The sequence below is a fragment of the Chlorocebus sabaeus genome, chromosome X (assembly GCF_047675955.1).
Source record: "Chlorocebus sabaeus isolate Y175 chromosome X, mChlSab1.0.hap1, whole genome shotgun sequence".
NCBI lineage: Eukaryota > Metazoa > Chordata > Mammalia > Primates > Cercopithecidae > Chlorocebus > Chlorocebus sabaeus.
Genome location: NC_132933.1, coordinates 1,375,850 through 1,393,722, shown reverse-complemented (window position 1 = coordinate 1,393,722; position 17,873 = coordinate 1,375,850). Strand labels below are relative to the sequence as shown.

Here is a 17,873-nt window from a genome sequence, read left to right as displayed (position 1 = left end):
TTTGTCTCATAAAGGACACCAGTCACTGGATGTAGGGCCCACACAGATAATCCAGGATGATCTCCTCATCTCGGCACTCTTTACATCTGGAAAGACCCTTTTCCCAAAGAAGGTCACACCCATGAGATATGCACGTATCTCTTCAGGGCCACCACACCACCCAGTGTGGGGACATCCTCCAGAGCACACGGATGAGGGCAAATGCAGCAGCAGTGCCTGGGAGCTGGAAGAACCCACCGCCCTGCCTCCTTCCTCCTCTGGTAGCACGGTGTAGGGTTGACCGTATACCAGACACCAAGGATTTAAAACCATACCATTTGCCCGGAAGTAAGGCATTCGAGGTTTTCCTTTTCGGCTTTACTTAGGTTGAGCTTCCAGAACAACTGGTCGGATTACTCTTGGGAGGGAACCAGCCTGCCTGCCCTATTGGCTGCGGCCCCTTGATGCACAAGCCAGAACCCCGTTCCTCCTGGAGCTTGTGGCGTTCTCTGGTGTTTATGCGCGCTCCCCCTCCTGCCAACCAACGCACGAGAGCAGTGCGGGTGAGCAGTAAGCACAGTGAGAAGGTGTTTCGCCCTCATCGGTAACTAAAACAACACCAAGTCCAACAGCAAGCAAAAAGTGATCTGAAAATGGCAACTGATGAAGCCCTAGGTGAGCGCTCTGCCGGCAAGGTGCAGAACAGAGGCCTTGCAATGCCGTCCCTTCCGAGGGGGCCATTTGCTGGGATGGAGCAAGCCCATAGGCAGCGTCCTCAGCCCTGGTGCGTAACCCTAAGAGAGTCGGGCACTCACGATGACTCTGGCTTTGGGGAGGCGCTTCACTTCATCGTTTGTAGCTGCCAAAGGTCAGGGTAAGATAAGAGGCTGCATATGTAACGACGTGGCCCAGCACAGCTGGCATTTCGAACATCTCACACGCAACATGCCTTATAGCATGTTGGTGTGAACAGGCCAGGTGCCAAACTTATGGATAAAGCGTGACCCCAGTAGAGAAGTAAAAGCTCTGAGTGCACACCCTGCTAACATTTGGAGGGACGTGAGTAGCTGGGTGGCCAGTAATGAGAAGTTTCCCTTACATGTTAATATATTTCCTAAATGCTTATAATTTGCACGCATTCCTTTGATAACACACAGAATACGTCTTCCCACACAGTCGCTCGGGTGTTAACGCAGCTTGGTTTTCTTCTGTGCCAGTGGCAGGGAAGAGCTCGCTGTTGACAGGGCCGCCCAGCAAGGCACGGGCAGGGGCTTACCGTGTCTCCTGGGGCTGCCATGACCAAGCACCACAGACTTCGGCAAGGGAAACGTGTGGCCTCCCGGTTCCGGAGGCCTGGAGGCTGAGCTAGCAGTGGTGTCCCCAGGGTGGGCTCCCCGCCAGGGACATGAGGGAGCGGCCTTCCAGGCCTCTCCCCGGCGCTGGGGGCCCCCGGCGGCGCCTCTCCAGCCTCCACCTCCGTCATCCCGTGGCCTTGTCCCCGCGGGCCTCTGTGCCTGTCCTCCTCTTTTGACAAGAACACCGGAGATACACAAAGATACACAAAAGCGGGCCTTTGTTCAAGCTGGGAAAAGAGATTTTCTTCAGAAACCCCTGCTCACGGGGGAGAGAGCTGAGCTCCGTTCCCGCCCCAGCAGAGGCGGCATGGCCTTGCGAAGGGAGGATGAGGGAGTCGGGAGGGGGCGAGTGGAGGCTCAGGTGAAAGATGGCGGGGCAGCCGGCGTCCTTGCCACGAGGCCAGCCGTGTGTGGGAGCTGCCGGTGCTTACCAAGGTTGGGATTCTTCCCTCCCGTGGAGACTGGGAGACCGGGCCCCGTGCCTCCTGAGGTTTCCATTTCCAAGGAGTGGCTGCGGGGCCCTCGGGAAAGACCCTGGGTTGTGGGTGCTACACAGATGTCTCAAAGGGACAGGCTAAGCCCTTGCTAGTAAATGCTGTAAGAAAGGGAGGTCAGGTGTTGGCCGGAACAGACGGTAAATGCTTTGGACAGCCCTGAGCGTTTCCAGACGGGAACTCACTCAAAAGGGGGCTGGGGCATCCCAGGGGCACGGCCTTAGGCTCCCAGAGGCCCCGTGAGGTGGTGGCCGGGTGTCTTCATGCAGGGGTTTGAGTGGAGCGTGCCTGCCGAGAGGTTCTGCAGTTCCTAGCACCATCATTTTCTCCTCCTCAGACCCCTTGGTTCTCCTCCCACGCCCCGGCAGCTGCTTCGCAGGCTCCTTGCTGGTTCCTTTGTCTCCGAGCTGAGTCCTGAATTTTCTTCCTCTCCTTGCTCTGACGCCCCCCCTTCGTGACCTCGTCCATCTTCAAGGCCTTGATGCTGATGACAGATTTCTGTCTTCCAGTCCTGATCTGTTCCTTCATGAAAATGAGCCCAGTAGCCCGTCGAAGCCAGAACTGGACTTTTAGCCCCCACCCCCTGCCAACTCTGCCCTTTCCCTCATCCCCAGTTGCTTAAGCCAAAGTGGATTCCTCTTCCTCTCATGATCCAAACTCCTGAGTCCCTTCACCTTTTGCCTAGACTATCACGGCGACCTCATTGCTGCTTTCACAGTGGAGAGTGTGGGCTCCCTGTGATCTACTCTCCACACGGCAGCTGGTGTCATCTGGTAAACCCTTGCTGAAACCCTCCCATGCCCTTCAGTTGCCCTGGAAACCTGAACTCCATCTACAGCCTGGCTCCCAGAGCCCCCACGCCACTGGCACTCACGTTATGTCCCTCTCCTGCTGGCCCGCTGCACCCAGCCGCACCACATGCTGGCCGTACCACGTACACGCTGGCCAATTTTGGCCCTTCCTCGAACACACGGCGCTTGTACCTGTTGTCCCCTCATCTTTGCATGGCCGATTTCTTTTTCCCATTCAGCTCTAAGTTTAAATCTTCAACAGTTCTAAGTGGATCACCTTCCTCACCTTAAAGTCCTCATCCTAAATCACACTGCGCTGTTTTAACTCCCTGCTTGGCAGTCCAAATGGCCTCATTTATTCTGCTTTGTTTTCTCTCTCCTTCCACCAGAGGGAGAGCAGAGGCCTCCTCCAGCTCAGTCAGGCACCATCCCCCGGAACAGCGGTCCCCAACCTTTTTGGCACCGGGGACTGGTTTTGTGGAAGACAAGTTTTCCACAGACGGGGGTTGGGGGTGGGGTGACGGTTCAGGGATGAAACTGTTCCACTTCAGATCATCAGGCATTAGTTAGATGCTCATAAGGAGCACACAACCTAGATCCCTCATACACGCAGTTCACAATAGGGTTTGCGCTCCTGTGAGAATCTAAGGCTGCCGCTGATCTGACAGGAGGCAGAGCTCAGGCGGTCACGGGAGCAATGGGGAGCGGCTGTACATACAGATGAAGCTTCACTCGTGTGCCCGCCACTCGCCTCCTGCTCTGCGGCCCAGTTCTTAACAGGCCACACAGACCCGTATCGGTCCACGGCCGGGGGGTTGGGGACCTCTGCCCTAGAACGACGCTCAGCACCGCCAGACTCGGTACACATTTCTTGGTGGCCTGAGCTCGTCTTGAAGCTCCATCAGGATTTCTCGGTCAATATTTTTGTAGACCCTACCCTGTCACCGTGAGTGGTGCTTGGTAGAAATGACTGTATTAATGTGATAGAGATAACACGGAAAACCCATGGTAGAGAGCATGGCGACTAACTTGGGGGGACTTCTTTTTGCCTTTTTTTTTGTTTGTTTCATTTTTGCAGAGATGCAGATATTGTCATATTGCTGGGGCTGGTCTCAAACTCCTGGGTTCAAGCAATCCTCCCGCCTGTGCTTCCCTAAGTGTTGGGATTACAGGCCTGAGCCACTGTGCCCTGCATGGGGGGACTTCTTATAAGCATTTTTATTTATTTATTTGGAATTCGGATGCATAGATCACGTTGGCCTGATAATGTATGCGCAAGAGCACAGACTCTGGGGTCTTATGGACAAGCCCCACTCTGCCCCTTGCTTAATCTCTCTGAACCTTAGTTTCCTCATCTGTAAAAAGGGCAGAAATGCCATCCGTGTGCAGCAGAGTACTGATGAAGGATGGATGCAATGCTCTTACGGCAGTGCCCGACCCAAGGCACAAGGAAAAACCACGAAAGCAATTCCAGTTTACACCACGCCCCAAATTGGATTTTCCATTCGACTATAATTCCTCCCAATAAGGGCTCAAAACGTCGTCTCAGGGAAGTCGATTGGTGGTTGGTTGCCCACGGCTGGAGGAGTTGGGGGAAAATGGGGAGTGACTGCTAATAGAGACAGGGTTTCCTTTTGGGATGTAGAGAATGTCCTGAAGCTGGTCATGCTGATGGTTGCACGTATCTATTAATATACTAAAAGCCATCCAATTGTACACTTTAGACATGTGAATTGTGTAGCGTGTGAATTAAACCTCAAGTTGTTATTTTAAAAATGCTGTCTAGGACACCTGTGCGCCTCCCGTAAGCTCCCATGAAAATGCAAATGAAGCCGGGCACGGTGGCTCACGCCTGTAATCCCAGCACTTTGGGAGGCCGAGGCGGGCGGATCACAAGGTCAGGAGATCGAGATCACGGTGAAACCCCGTCTCTACTAAAAATACAAAAAATTAGCCGGGCGCGGTGGCGGGCCCCTGTAGTCCCAGCTACTCAGGAGGCTGAGGCAGGAGAATGGCGTGAACCCGGGAGGCGGAGCTTGCAGTGAGCCGAGATCGCGCCACTGCACTCCAGCCTGGGCGACAGAGCGAGACTCCGTCTCAAAAAAAAAAAAAAAAAAAAAAAAAAGGAAAATGCAAATGAAGACACAGAAGATGATCAACATTGAACATTTACACCATCACCTAAAGCTATGTTTGACAGGTGACCTTTTCTTCCTTCCTTCCTTCCTTCCTTCCTTCCTTCTTTCCTTCCTTCCTTCCTTTCTTCCTTCTTTCCCTTCCTTATTCCTTTCTTCCTTCCTCCCTCTCTTCCTTCCGTCCTTCCTTTTTTCCTTATTCCTTCCTTCCTTCCTTCCCTCTCCTCCCTCACCCCCTCCCTCCCTCCCTCCTTCCTTCCTTCCATACGTTTTTAACAGTAGAGACAGGGTCTCACTGTGTTGCCCAGGCTGGACTCGAACTCCTGGAATCAAGTGATCCTCCCACCTTGGCCTCCCCAAATGCTGGGATTACAGGCTTGAGAACTGGCAGGGAGAATGGGCGACTGACTTTGTCTTGTGAAGCAGAGTGCCCCTACTCTGTCCTTTCCTCAGAGACTCAGGGTTGGTACCAACCAGGAAACTAGCAGCTGCTTTTGTACTGGGCCCAGGTTGCTTTCTCTATAGTCATTGAGAGGCAAACCCTCAAACAGAGAGTGTGTCAGCAGGGGGCAGGCAGCTGATGGATGTCATTGTACCCTTGGGGGAAGAGAACTCAGCAGGCAAAGGAAGTGGGGAGATCCAGGGATTCCATCGGTCGCGTTGGTTCTGAGTTTCGCAGGCCTGAGGGGAAGGGGTGGGATTTTCTTTCTGAGTCTAGGAGAGCCAAAGTCGATAAATGTGTGCTATAGCTGGAAATAAATCTTCTCCCGCACCTAGTGGGCGGTGACCAGGGTGGTCTGTCTGTCCATCCCCAAAAGCATTGCAAGACCTGCCATCTGTTTCTGGTGATACTGGCTGGTATTATTGAGGCCGATATTTCTGCTGAAAATAACTGCAAATGAAACAGTTTGAGACTGTTCAAAACAACTGAGAACCAGCAAGCAAGCAAAACCTGAGAGGAAGTGGGAATCCAAGAAGAAGTACGCCACTGAAGCTGCTTATTTCCCGAGGACGCTGGGTGACCTGGGCAAACTTGGGTTTTGGTTCTGGAGGCCGTCCAGGCAAGGGAGGCAGCAGGCAAGGCCCAAAGCCTTTGTGAAGTGTGGAGAGTTGAAGAGCAGCCCTCACTGCATTAAGGAAACCCCACCCCAGCTCTGCAGACTGCGGGGAAGCAGGAGATGAAAGGAAAGGGAAAACACCCATCTGCAAAGTTGTGGCCAAGGGCCAGGTTCTGTGCAGACTCGCAGTCTAGGTTTTCCTGGTGGGGCCATTCAGTGGCCCTCAAGTCCTAAATTTGGTCTGAGGTGGTCCTGGGCCGACAGTACCCATATTAGTTTCCTAGGGCTGCCATAAGAAACGGTCACAAACTGGGGGGCCAAAAACAACAGAAATGGATTCTCCCGTGGTTCTGGAAGCTACAAGTCTGGAATCCAGCTGTCAGCAGGCTTGGTTCCTACTGGAGGCTTTGTGGGAGAATCTGTTCCATGCCTCTCTCGTAGCTCCAGGTGGTTTCCGGCAATCCTTGGCACTCTCTGTCTTGTAGAGGCACCGCTCCAATCTCTTTGCCTTCTTCTTCGTGGGGTCATCTTCCCAGTGTGTCTACCTCTCTCTCCTATGAGGACACTAGTCATATTTGATTAGCGCCCACCCCAATCTAGTATGACCTTAACTTGATTACATCTGCAAAGACCCTATTTCCAAATCGGGTCACATTCCCAGGCACCCAGGTGTTAGGACTTGAACATCCCTTTTTGGGGGACACAGTTCAACCCACAACGGTTATCCCAATGGATGTGTGGATTTGTGGGAGCCTAGGGTTGAGATGCAGTTCCATAAAAGTTCCTGAGCGAGAGCATGTCCTTTGCAGGAGCATGGATGGAGCTGGAGGCCATTATCCTTAGCAAACTAACGCAGGAACAGAAAACCAAATCCCACATGTTCTCACTTATAAGTGGGAGCTAAATGATGAGAACACACGGACACATAGAGGAGAATGAAGCACACTGGGGCCTTTTGCAGGGCGGAGGTTGGGAGGAGGGAGAGTATGAGGAAAAATGGCTCATGGTTACTAGGCTTAATACGTGGGTGATGAAATAATCTGTGCAACAAACCCCCATGACACACGCTTATCCGTATAACAAACCTGCACATGTACCCCTGAGCTCTTAAAATAAAAAGAGCGATATATTAATATAAGAACTTCAGGAGCACTGGGGAAAGAAGTTCTTAATGATAATGAGCAGTGCACATAAAAACTAAGCACACCCGGGGCAGGAAAGAGACCACGAGACTAAGAGTTCAGATGCTGGAGGCTGGGTGCAGCGGCTCACACCTGTAATCCCAGCACTTTGGGAGGCTGAGGTGGGCAGATCACAAGGTCAGGAGATCTAGACCAGCCTGGCCAATATGGTGAAACCCCGTCTCTACTAAAAATACAAAAATTAGCCAGGCGTGGTGGTGGGCGCCTGTACTCCCAGCTACTCAGGAGGCTGAGGCAGGAGAATCACTTAAACTCGGGAGGTGGAGCTTGCAGTGAGCCGAGATGGCGCCACTGCACTCCAGCCTGGGTGACAGAGTGAGACTCAAAACAGATGCTGGAGCCACCACACAGATGACAGAACAACTGAACTTTAAAAAAAAAAAAAAATAAATAAATAAATAAAAATAAATGCTTGAGAATATCTGCAGGGAATAGGGAATATGTATATATTCAAAAAGTAACAGCTGTCTAACTTTGTATTTGTTCGTTTATTTATTTATTTGAGACAGGGTCTCACTCTGTCACCCAGGCTGGAGGGTAGTGGCACAATCACAGCTCATTGCAGCTTTGACCTCCCGGGCTCAAGCAATCCTCCCACCTCAGCCTGTCGAGTAGCTGGGATTACAGGCGTGTACCATCACGCCCGGCTAATTTATTTTTATTTTTATTTTTTTGCAGAGATGGGGTTTCACTATGTTGTCTAGGCTGCTCTCAAACTCCTGGGCTCAAGCCATCCTCCCACCTTGGCCTGCCAAAGTGCTGGGATTACAGGCGTGATGAACTCAGTTTATTTTTCTCTTTCTAAAAACTACCTACTTGCTTTCTCTGTGCCCGGAAAAGCCTTCGAAGCAATGCTAATGCGTCGCAGCTGGCACCAAGACTGTGGACTGAAGTGCTCCTGCTGAAGGTAAATTTGAGACATGACCACAGCGTTCGTCAAGAGGACACTGCTGCCAACCAGTTTGAGTTGCCATTGGCTACGAATGGAGCATCAGAAGGAACAATGGCCCTTCCTGCCGGCTGCTCTGCCGGTCTTCCTTCCCGCCTCTCTTCCTGGATCCTGTCCTTCTCCCCATCTTCTTCCAAAAGCCCCTGGGATTGGGGGCCCACTCAAGGCAAGTGTGGAGGGCGTCTGGGGACCAGTGTGAAGCATGATCCTCCACTGAGCGCAGCAGTGTCCGGCACAAGGAAGTTTTGTGGAGTAAGGAAGGGAGTCGGCGAGGGTGACAGTGTCCTGGGGAGGGGTCAGGGGTCCAAGAGAGGAACGTGTGCCAAGTTGGGTGGTAACCTGATGGGCTCAGATGATTGATTGGCTTTGCAGTAAATATATGAATGATGTAGGGACCTGGCTTTCTCACCATTTGGAAAAGGAGTTGCAGATATGAAAAGGGAGAAGGCTCGAATGTGGGTTCGATTTGGAGTTGTTGGTGTGAACTCATTGATCTAGTCTGAATGTCTGTCCCCACCCAAATCTCATGTTAACTTGTAATCCCCAGGGCTGGAGGTGGGGCCTGGTAGGGGGTGTTTGGGTCACGGGGGTGGATCCCTCAGGAATGGCTTAGTGCTGTCTTCGTGATAGTGAGTTCTCGAGAGATCTTGTCATTTTAAAGTGGGTGGCATTCCCCCCTCCCCCCCACACACATTCTCATTCTCTCTCTCTCTCTCCCCCTGACTCGCTCCTGCTTTCACCATGAGATACACAAGCTCTCGCTTTGCCTCCCACCACAAGTAGAAGCTTCCTGAGGCCTCTCTAGAAGCCGGGTAGATGCCAGCACTATGCTTCCTGCAGAGCCTGCAGAACCAAGAGCCCAGTAAATCTCTTTTCTGTATAAATTACCCAGTCTCAGGTATTTCTTTATAGCGGCACAAGAGTGGCCTAATACACTGATGGCTTTCAATGTACAGATAGGTATAGAAATAAACATAGCTGTAATGTAGGGCTGTGCGTATGCATATGTCTCAGCTCCATCACTTAGAAGGCCTGGGATCATCTCAATAGCAGTGAGTCGACTTAGCGCCTGGGTCTCGATTTCTAAACAACAGCCTTGATTACAAAGAACAGAGCTCATTAGAGAAATGACTGATTCCAGGGCTAGGGCAGAGAAAGTCCAAGATTAACTGGATCATCTTGTTGTCCCAGAAAAATAAGGAAGTGCTTAAAGAACAACGGAGACACATTTAGCTGGACTAAGACAGAGAGAGAGAGGACTAACATCAGAAACGAAAGTAGGCACGTTACTACTGACCTTGCAGAAATAAAAGTATGCATGAGAGCACGGAAACATATGACTTCCTTTAACTTCATTCTCCTCCTTTACTTCTGAGTTGGTCAAGAATTAGAAGCAAGAGTTTGGGAACACTTTGCTAAAAGGGTTTCTATTCACTGCTGCAGCTATAGCTAAGCTATACATATATAGATATAGATGATACAGATAGATAGAGAAGAAAGATAGATAGATAGATAGATAGATAGATAGATAGATAGATAGATAGATAGATGGATAGAGACAGACAGAAGACCGGGTCTCACTTTGTCACCCAAGCTGGAGTGCAGTGGCGTGAACATGGCTTACCGCAGACTTGACTTCCTGGGCTCAATGCCATCTTCCCGCCTCAGCCTCCAGAGTAGCTGGAACCACAGGCGTGCGCTACCACGCCTGGCAAATTTTACAATTTTTTGTAGAGAGTAGGTACAGCCATGTTGCCCAGGCTGCTCTCGAACTCTTGAGCTCAAGCAATCTGCCCAGCTCAGCCTCCCAAATTGTTGGGATTACAGGCGTAAGCCACCATGCCTGGCCAATTGCAGCAATAATATTCTTTTGCAAAAAATTTGTTCACTGTTGGTACCGAAGAGCTGTTGAACATCCTATTATTGGACAGGAAGCATTTGTCATGGTACAGGCCAGGGTTTTCTGCCCCAATCAGGGTCTGATGTTAGGAGGTACGTGGAGAGATGGGTAACCCTAACAGTGTCACCGTTTTCTTACTTTCCCCCAACAACTCATCTCATTTATTCATGTTTGTGTTTTGCAGACAATCGGAAATAACACGTCACAGTTACAAGCACCATTACATATAGTGGTAGTTTTTCTGATCCTAGACAAAGACCACTTGAATTTATTACAACCCCTATCAGCCATGGTACTTTGGGCCAGTCACTCAGCCTCTCTTAGGTTTAGTTTCCACGTCTATGAATAGGATGACAATCATATTCTGCATGCTTGCTCTGAGGATGGAAAAGATCATTTCCCTTTTTTTAGAGTCAGGGTCTCGCTCTGTCGCCCAGGCTGGCGGGAGTGCAGTAGTGCGATCACGGCTCACTGGAGCCTCGACCTCCTGAACTCAAGTGTTCCTCCCATCTCAGCCTCCTGAGTAGCTGGGACCACAGGCAAGAGCCACTGTGTCTGGCGGAAAAGACAGTTTTTATAATGACTTTTATCTCTTTTATTTCTTAACAAAACCATGTTTTTGTTCACTACTTCAAGGTGAATGATGTCCTTCCGGTTCCAAATCTAGTGTCTGATTTGAGTGCTAGCTAGCCACTGGATAGATGCTGGAGGAAAAACAACTGTTCTCTGATTTGATTTTATGCTTAAGCAGATTTTCTGGAAGCTTGCACACCTGTTATCTTTGAAAAAATAAATCGGTTATTGGTTAATTTTTTCCCCAAACAGTGATACAATGAGTTATGATTATAACATGACATACGTGTACCTCAAAATCATTGTGTAGTACAAATCGCAAAACTTACAGGAAAAATGGGGTTGGGGCACAATACTCAAAACCTTTGTCAGTGACACATAAAATAAGAAGATGGGAACCTAGTAACAATGGTAGCACAGTTCTATGCATGTTAAATGGCTAAAAATACTTAAGTGCTGCAGCAAGTATGGCACCTCACCTTGAATAAGACCTGAAGTTTGCTTGTGGAAATGGTGGTGGAAGGGTTGCAGGCCATGAATTGGTGAAAGGAGGGTGTTCTGAAACTGGACAGAAAGTTGTAACACCAGATGCGGACTAGTGTGGCTTATACTACGTGTGCTGAGCCGAGGGAGTGGAGTAAGGTGGGAATCCCCTGGGAATTTAAGTAAACACTGATCAAAATGTTTGTTTAAAACCAATTCTCTTGTATTCATTATGTTGGCATTTAGGAATGAAGTGATGTTTCCAGGACCTATGTTGATTGAAAGACCAAAGATTTTGTACCTGTCGGGTCTACGTCTTTACAGTACAGTAAATTTGTAAACTCAGAAGAGTTTAAAGATTCAGTCAACAATTGGGTATTTAGCAAGGCACTCTGGGAAACGGAAAAACTATAAGACAGTCTCTGCCTCGGGGCGACCAACTACTTTTTAAAAATTTAACTGGAGTGTATATGAAAGAGGAAATGGAGGCGGCCTGGTGCAGTGTGGCTCACGCCTGTAATCCCCACACTTTGGGAAGCCGAGGTGGGAGGACCGCTTGTGTCCAGGAGTTTGAGACTAGCCTGGGCAACATAGTCAGATGCCATCTCTACGAACCATTTTAAAAAATGAGTCGGGCGTGGAGGTGCGCACCTATAGTCCCAGCTACTTGGGAGGCTGAGGTGGGAAGATGGGTTGAGCACAGGAAGTCAAGGCTGCAGTGAGCCATGATTGCACCACTGCACTCTGACCTGGGTGACACAGTGAGACCTTGTCTCCAGAAAAAACAACAACAAAAGGAGGAAATGAAAATCTAGAAAAATACGTGAAATCTTTTCCTATCAAATGTTTCCCCCTAAGCTTTAATGATCCTATTTCAATAAAGGAAATATGGGATAATATTGATGACTGGCAGCATGTAGTGGTTAAGAGCACCGGACTGGGAGCTGAAGAGTCTGTGATTCCCGAACTCCTGGGCTCAAGCGATCCTCCCACCTCGATCTCCCAAACTATTGGGACTATAGGCATGAGCCAACATGCATGGCCGAGTCTGTGATTCTTTACTGGAATTGAGTGACGTGTGTTTTCTTCTTAAATGACATTGTGAATTTCCAAGATCCTTGAAATCTCTTTGCATCTCTTTCCAATTTGCCGTCACTATGCCTGAAGTTCAGCTGAAATGCTCATATTTCAGCTTAGACCATTACCTGTATTCTGATCGAATATGTTATGGCATCGAAGCTAATTTTGAGACATGGTCCCTAGGCCATGGGACCTAATGACCAGAGATGGAAGTCCATGTGCTGCTTCTGTCCCAAGGGAGATGAGTATCTGTTAGGGGCTCACTCGGGACTCTGTGCTGCTACCTGAGTGCGACGCAGATGCTGGAGACTTGAGAAGATATCACTGTAGACCCCAACCCTGTTATAGCTGATGAGGAAAAAAACTGAGACCATGTATTATTGCCCCCACAAAATGCACGTATTATATTGATAAGATGTGAACAATATATTATTCCTCAATATTCTGCAAGTTGCCTTTCCATTTTGTTGATCGTTACTGAATTCTTCCACCCCCAAAAAGGATTATATGAGAAGATGGTGAACAATTGTTTGCCAACACATTAGATAACCTAGATGAAGTGGACAAATTCCTAGAAATGTACAAACTATGAAAACTGACTCAGGAAGAAACAGATTTCATTTCCTTCAGCTCTATACCCAGAAGTGGATAGCTGGATCGTATGGTAGTTCTATTTTTAATTTTTTGATGGACATTCACAGGCCTGGAGGCCGAAGAGGGAAGAAAGGATTTTTGGACCCGGCCCAGGACCCTGCTGGCCTGCGCACCCTCGGGACACTGCTATCTGTGCCCCAGCTGCTCCAGCTTCAGCCATGTCTAAAAGGGCCCCAGATACACTTCTGGCTGCTGCCCCAGAGGGTGCAAGCTGTAAGCCTTGGTGGCTTCCATGTGGTGTTAAGCCTGCGGGTATGCAGAGGGCAAAAGCTGAGGCTTGGGAACCTCTGCCTACATTCAGAGGATGTATGGAAACACCTGAATGTCCAGGCAGAAGTCTGCTGCAGGGATGGAGCCCTCCTGGGGAAACTCAACTAGGGTAGTGTGGAAGGGAAACCTGGGGTTGGAGTCCCTACACAGAGTCCCCCCTGGGGCACTGCCTGGTGGAGCTGTGAGAAGGGGGCCACCGTCCTCCAGACCCCAGAATCGTAGATCCACCGGCAACTTGCATTATACTCCTGGAAAAGCTGCAGACACTCAACACCAGCCCAGGAGAGCAGTCGAGGGGGCTGTATCCTGCAGAGCCACAGAAGCGGAGGTGCCCAAGGCCTTGGGAGCCCACCCCTTGCATCAGTGTGGCCTGGATGTAAGACATGGAGTCAAAGGAGATTATTTTGGAGCTTTAAGAATTAATGACGATTTTCTGCTGTGCCCGCCCACACATGTAGTTTCCTCCGCACGTGCGTGCCTTCCCTCCTCCCGGCCTTCAGGGTCCGTGGCCACCATGGCGTATTAGGGGTAGCAGTGCCTGTGGCAGCATTGGTCTTTGCAGTGGTGGCAGCAGCACCAGGCTCTGCAGTGGCACCCACCGGCGGCTTAAGCCATGGCACTTCTCACAGCATTCAGCAGCAGCATTGCTGTAACTGACAAAGACACCTTCGAATTAAGCACATTCCTTGATTCCAGCAAAGCACTGCACCATGACCAGGATGAGCTTCCTGAGCAGTGAGGTGTTGGTGGGGGCTTGATGTCCCCCTTTGACCAGTCAGGTTTGGGGACTGAAGAAAGCCTAGGTCTCTTAGATGACTACCTGGAGGTGGCCAGGCACTTCAAACCTCATGGGTTCTCCAGCAACAAGGCTAAGGCAGACTCCTCCGAATGGCTGCCTGTGGATGGGCTGGTCAGTGCCTCCAACAATGGCAAGGAGGATGCTTTCTTTGGGACAGACTGGATGTTGGAGAAAACGGATCTGAAGGAGTTCGACTTTAATGCCCTGTTGGGTATAGATGACCTGGAAACCATGCCAGATGAGCTTCTGGCCACGTTGGATGACTCGTGTGATCTCTTTGTCCCCCTAGTCCAGGAGACTAATAAGGAGCCCCCTCAGATGGTGAACCCGAATTGCCATCTCCCAGAAAGGTGAACAAAACCCAACCAGGTTGCCCCCTTCACCTTCTTGCAACCTCTTCCCCTTTCCCCAGAGGTCCTGTCCTCCACTCTAGATTATTCCTGTAGTCTAGAGCTGGGAAGTGAAGCGGATAGCTCTGAAGGAGATAGGAAGCCAGACTTCACTGCTTACATTTCCATGATCCCTCAGTGCATAAAGGAGGAAGTCACTCCCTCAGATAATGATAGTGGCATCTGTATGAGCCCAGAGTCCTATCTCAGCTCTCCCCAGCACATCCCCTCTACCTCCAGGGGCTCTCCAAGTAGGAGCCTGCCATCTCCAGGTGTCCTCTGTGGCTCTGCCTGTCCCAAACCTTATGACCCTCCTGGGGAGAAGATGGTATCAGCACAAGTAAAGGGTGAGAAACTGGATAAGAAGCTGAAAAAATGGAGCAAAAACAGAACAGCAGAAACTAGGTATCACCAGAAGAAGAGGGTGGAGTAGGAGGTCCTCGCTGGTGAGTGCAAAGCCCTGGAAAAGAAGAACGAGACTCTGAAAGAGAGGGCAGATTCCCTGGCCAAGGAGATCCAGTACATGAAAGATTCGATAGAAGAGGTCTGCAAGGCAAGAGGGAAGAAAAGGGTCCTCTAGTTGAGGGTAGTCAGGAGCATCAGTGTGCTTGTACACAGGAGTCTCGTGCTGTAGCTGTGTGTTTGAATAAATTATTTTGTAATGGGAAAAAAAAAAAGAATTAATGGCTGTCCTGTTGGGTTTTGGACTTGCATGGGGCCTGTAGCCCCTTTGTTTTGGCCGATGTCCCCCTTTTGGAAAGGGAGTCTTTACCCAATGCCTGTACCTCAATTGTATCTTGGAAGTAACTGACTTGCTTTTGATTTTACAGGCTCATGGGCAGAAGGGACTTGCCTTATCTCAGATGAGACTTTGGACTGTGGAGTTTCGAGTTAGTGCTGAAATGGGTTAAGACTTGGGGGACTGTTGAGAGGAGATGATTGTATTTTGCAATGTGAGAAGTACATGAGATTTGGGAGGGGGCAGGAGTGGAATGATATGGTTTGGATTTATGTCCCTGCCCAAATCTCATGTTGAATTGTAATTGTAATCCAACTGAATTGTTGGAGGAAGGGCCTGGTGGGAGGTGATTGGATCATGGGCGTTGGTTTCCCCTTTGCTATTCTCATGATAGTGAGCTCTCACGAGATCTGGTTGTTTAAAAGTGTGTAGCATCTCCCCCTTCACTTTCTCTTTCTCCTTCTCTGGCCATATAAGATGTGACTCCTTCCTCTTTGCCTTCTGCTATGATTGTAACTTTCTTGAGGCCTCCCCAGCCATGCTTCCTGTAGAGCCTGCAGAACTGTGAGTCAATTAAACCTCTTTTCTTTATGAATTACTCAGTCTCAGGTAGTTCTTTATAGCAATGCGAGAACAGACTAGTACCGTCACTATTGATGAGAATGTTGAGCTATAGGTACTCTCATACATTACGGTGGAAGCGAAAATTGGCTCAAACCACTTGGGAAAACATGGCATTATCTAGTAAATTTCGAGATATGTATTGCCTGTGATACAGCAATTCCAAAAAGAAACTTGGACATGTGCTTCAAGAGACCTGTACAAGTATGTTCATAGCCAAGGGATGGAAACTATCCAAATGCCTGCCCATCATCAGCAGAATGGATAAATTAGAGGACTATGAAACTCTGCCGTAATGTAATAGGTAGTTTCCAAGAACTCCAATCACATACAATGTGAAACTGTGTTACTGTGGGGTTAATGAAGTGAACGAGGCAAGCCTACTGGACCATCCAAATCTGTCCTGATCCCGGCTGGAGTTTGATGCCATCTAGTGGCAGATGTTGCTCTGGCTGAAATATTGATGGAGGAGATTTCCGGCCCAGTGGCTGACTGAGACTTCCAGGACAGTGGCAGTATCTCCGGGAATCTCTCAATCAGTTAGGACTTCTTTCCTTGACTTGATCTGGTGATAATAGGCCGGGAAAATAATGGGGACCAGGAGACCCTCCCTCTGTCTTCCTGCTTCCTAAGACAGGGTCACGTGTACTTTACTCTCCCTTCCCTGACCTGTTGAAGGTAAGAACTTTAGCCTGCCTCTGTCTGAGAATGGGGACTGAGCAGAGGATGACAGGAAGGATGGCAATCACTAAGTGGGTTATGTCTCATTTTCAGCTATTCCGGGTGTAATTGTGTTATCAAGTTGTGTTCTCTGGTTTTTAAAATTCATCATTTAATGAAATATATGCAATGAAATACAGTAGTGAAAATAATGAACTGGAGGTACACGCAAGAGCTTGGGTGAATTTTTCTTTCCTGTAAGTAAAAACATTTTTAACTGATGTATGATAACTCCACATATTTATGGAGTATATGTGATATTTTGATACATGCAGACGCACACACTATGTAATGATCAAGTCGGGGTATTTAGGATATCCACCACCTCAAGCATTTATCATTTCTTTTTTGGGGGAACATTTCCTATCTTTTAGCTATTTTGAAATATACAATAAATAGTCCCTCTACAGTGCTATCAAACACTAGAACTTACTCCTTCTATCCAACTATATGTTTGTCCCCAGTAACCTCCCCACCCTCCCCACCTTTCCCAGTCTCTGGTAACCATTATTCTGCTCTACCTCCAAAAGATCAACTTTTTTAGTTTCCACGTGAGTGTCAATATGCTTTTCCCGGGTGCAGAGGCTGCTGATTCCTGGATTTGGACGGTGGGGGAGAGTGGTTTGGATTGCAGTACCTCCCCCTTCCTCAGGGCTAGACCCTGTCCGGTCACCTCCTGTTGCCACAGGTGTGCCTGGCACAGACATCCAGCTCCCAGGGCCGTGCCGCCCTCACCCCTGCATGCCTCTAGAGGTACCTGTCCCGTGGATTTGACCCCCCTTCCGGACACACAAGTAGATCAGCACCCAGCAGACACAGGGTCACCTCCCAGCTCCCCACCAGGTAAGAGCGACCAGGACAGGGACTGATACTGCCGAATCCAGGAGCCAGGCCCAACCCAGCCTCAGGTCCAGCAGGTCCCGCCTGTCCACCTGCGCCTGGCTGCTGGGAGGCCACCCGCAACCCACCCCACACGCAGCTCCAGCTCCCCCACCAGGCGGGGCGACTAGGACAGGGACAGAGCCTGTTGAACCCAGGAGTGAGACCCGGCCCTGGGTCCTGCTGGGCCCTCCCGTCCACCTTGGGTGGACCTGGCACATGGGCGACCTTGGCTGGCAGGAGGTCACTCCCACCTGACATGCGGTTCCAGCTACCCCACCTGGCTGGGCGACCGGGACAGGGACAGAGGCTGCTGAACCCAGTTAGAGGCCTGGCCCCGGGGTCTGTCCTGGACGCTCCCCCAAGGACAGGCAGGATAGGCAGGGTCCGGGACGACGGCCGCACGGCCCCGGCCCTGTGTTCCCAGGCCCGCCTTGCTCCTCGATGTGAGGAAGACCAGGGAGACGGGACAGGCTGGGCCCCGCGGTACCGGACTACCTGCAGGGCTCCCGGGACAGGGGCCTGGTGGATCGCCGGCTGCTCAGGGGTGACGGGTCCAAGCTGGCATGGCGGCCACCTTCCGGCCTGGGCTCTCTTGGGGAGGGGCAGGGTTGGCGAGAACCAGTCATGTGCTCCAGGGCTCGCTCGGGGTCTCCCAGGGCCGGAAGTAGGGCCCCTGTGCGCAGGCGCCCTGAGGATCCCAGGCTGCCCCTCTCACGCCAGGGGGCGGAACTTCCTGCAGCCTCACTGCCTCCGCGTCCTCGTGGGCCCCGACTTTGTCTCTGAGCGCGCCACAGAGGCCC

At 50.3% G+C, this 17,873-nt stretch overlaps 1 protein-coding gene and 1 pseudogene across 6 annotated transcripts in view; both read left to right on the top strand.

The window, feature by feature from the left end:
• LOC140710815 (NF-kappa-B essential modulator-like) overlaps window positions 1-8,086 on the top strand; it is a 34,162-nt gene extending 26,076 nt beyond the window's left edge. For 4 of the 6 annotated variants that reach the window (XM_073013300.1, XM_073013298.1, XM_073013299.1 and 1 more), the window contains one exon: window positions 15-1,102. In XM_073013300.1, coding sequence (XP_072869401.1) covers window positions 15-274 — 260 coding nt within the window. In that variant the 3' untranslated portion in view covers window positions 275-1,102. Of the gene's footprint in view, window positions 1-14; window positions 1,103-7,692; window positions 7,817-7,854 lie in introns of those variants that run through there. The other 2 variants (XM_073013302.1, XM_073013303.1) reach the window with 2 other exon arrangements.
• An 885-nt stretch (window positions 8,087-8,971) lies between these two features.
• On the top strand, window positions 8,972-17,870 carry LOC140710816 (cyclic AMP-dependent transcription factor ATF-4 pseudogene; annotated as a pseudogene).
• Window positions 17,871-17,873: the final 3 nt, after the last annotated feature.